The sequence below is a fragment of the Cynoglossus semilaevis genome, chromosome 3 (assembly GCF_000523025.1).
Source record: "Cynoglossus semilaevis isolate Cse_v1.0 chromosome 3, Cse_v1.0, whole genome shotgun sequence".
Classification (NCBI taxonomy): Eukaryota; Metazoa; Chordata; class Actinopteri; order Pleuronectiformes; family Cynoglossidae; genus Cynoglossus; species Cynoglossus semilaevis.
Window position 1 is genome coordinate 15,976,764 of NC_024309.1, and position 3,864 is coordinate 15,980,627.

At 53.4% G+C, this 3,864-nt stretch overlaps 1 protein-coding gene across 1 annotated transcript in view; it reads right to left on the reverse strand.

Moving 5' to 3' along the window:
* The window catches only part of LOC103377506 (uncharacterized), a 6,959-nt gene that overhangs the window by 804 nt on the left and 2,291 nt on the right, over nt 1-3,864 (reverse strand). The window contains exons 3-13 of the mRNA XM_008308344.3: nt 2,564-3,846; nt 2,350-2,484; nt 2,228-2,276; nt 2,023-2,159; nt 1,825-1,928; nt 1,465-1,575; nt 1,146-1,382; nt 998-1,068; nt 758-919; nt 459-630; nt 330-370 (exon numbers count right to left, since the gene is read on the reverse strand). Coding sequence (XP_008306566.2) covers nt 330-370; nt 459-630; nt 758-919; nt 998-1,068; nt 1,146-1,382; nt 1,465-1,575; nt 1,825-1,928; nt 2,023-2,159; nt 2,228-2,276; nt 2,350-2,484; nt 2,564-3,846 — 2,502 coding nt within the window. The remainder of the gene's footprint in view (nt 1-329; nt 371-458; nt 631-757; nt 920-997; nt 1,069-1,145; nt 1,383-1,464; nt 1,576-1,824; nt 1,929-2,022; nt 2,160-2,227; nt 2,277-2,349; nt 2,485-2,563; nt 3,847-3,864) is intronic.

Here is a 3,864-nt window from a genome sequence, read left to right on the forward strand (position 1 = left end):
CTGCTGCTGTTGCTGTTACTGCTGCTGCTGTTACTGCTGCTGTTGCTGCTGCTGCTGTTGAACAGATTAAACTGGTATTTTGAAGCTCTGTTCTCCATGTTCACGTGTTTTTATCTGCCCTCAGTCTCTGAGTGAGAATTTAGATTCTGTGTTCTGACTGGAGCTGAGGCTGTTTTAGCTGACGGACACAGGAGTCCACTGCTGCCTCCTGTGGTCAGCTGGTATTAGCAGAGGCAGCAGTGGATCAGCAGCTGCTGGTTCTGTGAGATAAAACACCTGGTTCCCTCGGTGACGGTGGTTTGATTGACATGACTTCAGTCTGAACTTACAGCTGTGAGTCCGACTCTGACGGAGGTGAAGCTGCTGGACCCTGTGACGGTCAGAGACAGATGATCATCAGTTCACATGCTGCCCCCTGTGTGTGTGTGTGTGTGTGTGTGTGTTACTCAGACACTGACCTTGTTGTTGATCTTAGCTGTGAATCCATTTGATGAAGGAAGAGGAGGGAAACTTGTCAGTCCGAGCTCAGGAGGAAGAGGAGGAGACGGCTGATGTCCACTCACATGAACGTCTTCTTCAGTTTTCCCTCTCAGCCTGTGGTTGTTCCTCCTCCTCGGAGTGTTTCCTCTCCTGGAGGACAGAGTTCCTGATTCACTGTCGGCTCTTTCATGATTCCCAACATGGTAATAAACATATATGTGTGTGTGTGTGTGTATAAAGACAGCATTGTAGCAGCAGAGGGTGTAGAACACGTCACCTTGACTCCGCCCTCCCTCCTCTGCTCTGACTGGTACCGACTGACTGTCCCCGTCTCACGGGGGTCCAGGATGGCTCCAGCTCATGCAGCTCTGACCAAGCGGGACATCTGTTCGGCGTGAGCTTTCGTCGGTCTGTGCTGCTGGACGACCTGGAGCCTCTTCTGAAGATGATGTGAAATCAATCAGTCAGTCACGGCCACAGGAGAACAAACCCAGAGAACAGAGACACGCTCAGGTACCTGGGCCGGTGCTGGCTCCAAAGACCGTGGCCCGGACCTTCACGTCCAGACATCACTCCCCCCAGTGGAGACTGTGTGATGAACTCTGATGGTTAGATTTCTCTGTCCAATCAGAACTTCCTAAAGTTGTGATGAGACAGAAACTCACGTCTGCTGCTCCGTGGTACGGCGTGGACACTGAAGACCAGTCCTCTCCACTGAAGGTGCAGCCCTGTGGTGGTGTGGTGTGGGCGGTGTAGGGGTAGAACATGCTGTAGCTGTGACCGTTGCTGTGCTGCTCCAGCTGTGGGACGTAGGTGGGAACCATCATGGGTCTGGCCTTGATCCTGACCTTCAGAGGCTGTCCCTGAAACACTCGGACCTCCTCCCTGAGGTACCTGAAGACCTGAGGTCCACAGACACAGTAAAGAGTCAGAGGTCGTGTGGGTCATGGAGGAGGACTGTCCAGAGGTGACGTTGACCTGTACCTGCAGAGCATCGTCTTCACAGCTGAAGGTCACAAACCAGTTGTCGTTATTTACAAACTCACAGCTCAGGAACTTTGGCAGATTTTCACCTCTGAAGAGTGACGCCACCTCCTGGAGTAGAGTTAGAATATGTCATGTTTACAGTGACATCAACTGTCCACAAGAGGCAGCAGTGGACCAGCAGCTGCTGTGTCACTGGTTCTCTCTGTGGAAAAGGTTCAACATGTCTCAGGTAATGTACTGGACAGGTAACTAGGCCAGCAGGGGGCGTGTGCAGCTCACCAGCATGATAGTTAATGGACAGAGTGAGGAGGAGCCAGGGTGTGCTGTTCTTTTGACCTCTGGGTGGCGCTATCTTACCTCAGGAGGTGTGGTGTCGGGGACCTCACGAAGGATAAGGACACAGCGTCCCTGTATGGGTCGAACCTTCTGTCCACATGGAGCCACGTGGACCAGAGGCAGCACTGAAACAGGAAAACCAACAGGTTCATTATCAGAAGAAGGAGAAGAAGAAGAAGAAGAAGGACAGTTCCACTGAGAGATGAAAAGACAGCCTACATTTGAGGACGTCACAGAGGACGTCCACGTCTGTGCACAGGTCTTTGACCTTGTCCAGACTGGCGATGGTTGAAATAGGAACATACTGGTCCCCGTCCATCTGAGACTTGAGGTACAGGTCTCTGCTCAGCTGCTCACTGTGGACGAACACAGGTCAGTCAAACAGGAAACTACCTGAGTACATGAGGGGGCTGTGACCTCTGACCTGTTCAGGCAGGATTCCAGAACATTCCTCAGCTCTTCTCTGACCTCATCTGAAAACACAGGAAATACTGAAACCACAGAGACTGTTAGTTATAACCACATGGACCTCAGAGAGGGTGGTACCTGTCACGGGTGGACTGGACTCTCCGTTCACCACCGGCGCCTCCTCAGAAGACGGTCTTTGACGGTCCGTAGAGCCAGGATCAGCTCCAGCCTCAGTCAGACCCATTTCCTGCAGCTGCAGCTCTGACAGGAACCCTGCAGGAAGTGTTCCCTGACCATCAGACTCATCTTCATCACGGACCTTCACTGTGGAGTCACACGTTCCTGACCTTACCTTCCTGAGTGGTCATCTCATCCTGGAGCTGCAGCCACTGAGTCTGAGGTGGAGCGTAGATGTTCAGACGAGGAACCGGACTAGACCAGACCTGAGCCTCGGGGTTCAGACTCAGAGCTGGATGTTTCTCTGTCTGAGGTCTAAGTCCACCCACGCCCTGAGGACACTCGGTGTGCCACTCCCACACCCGCGAACCCTTGGGCGTCACCGTGCTGTAAGGAAACGCTCCGAGCAGAGCCATGGACGGCTGCAGCTCCGACACCGAGGCAGGGATCTGCTCCACCTCTCCGTCCTTCTCCACCTCAGTCGCTCCCTGAGCCCAAGCCTCCCAGGTGTGCTCCAGGTCCAGCTTGATCCAGGTCCCAGGGTTGAGGCGACAGACCTCCAGAGAGTGGGCGTCTTCGTCCAACAGCTCCGTCACCATCTCCCTGATCCCCCCCTCCTTCTCCGTTTCTTCACCGCTTTGACAGTGAATCTCATAAGAAGGAGTGGAGGCATGGACGTCCAGCTGACCAGGGTCCACTGCTGTGACCACAGGGACTTCTTCATCACGATCCAGACCCAGAGTTCTATCACAGCTGGTGTCTGCAGATGCAGAGTCAGAGACGTCCTGGACATCATGTGGTGTTTCTGCAGCCGTCTCCTCCTGTGACGTCCTGGTTCCGTCTGAATCCTCTGGGTTAGCTCCTCCCCTTAAATCTCCACCTCTCTCAGGGATTGGCTGCAGCTCAGCTTGGTTTTTAGGGTTTGAACCATCAGAGCAAACACAGGTGGAGGTTTCCAAAGTCCGAGCGCCGTCAGAGCTCCATGAGGAACACTCAGAGGACTCATCCCTCAGGAGACTGACCAGGACTTGGCTGGAACCTCTCTGCTCACCTTCTTCAGAAGGAGACGGTGACGTGACGGCAGAGGGCTGAAGGACAACAACATCCTGGAGAATCAGACCTGGATTTGTTTCACACTTTTCTTCATGAAGACAAACAAAAGTTCTACCACAGTCACTGGTTCTGTCAGCAGGACCGTTGAGAACCTTGGCGTGTTCTTCTGGTCCTTCTGTTCCCTCTTCTACAGGGACACCATCGTGTGGTCCAGCTGTCATCATCTCACCTGCTCGTTGTAGCTGCAGTTCATTCCAGTGATCTCCTCTTTCACTGGGAACCTGATGTAGATCAGCAGTGACCTCATCAGGACAAACACAGGAAGTTACATTGTGAGAACTGTCGGAGCAAGAAACCAAGGATGAAGAGGAAGTCAGCCACGGCGGGTGGCCCTCAGCAGGAGGAGGCTGGAGGAGATTATCC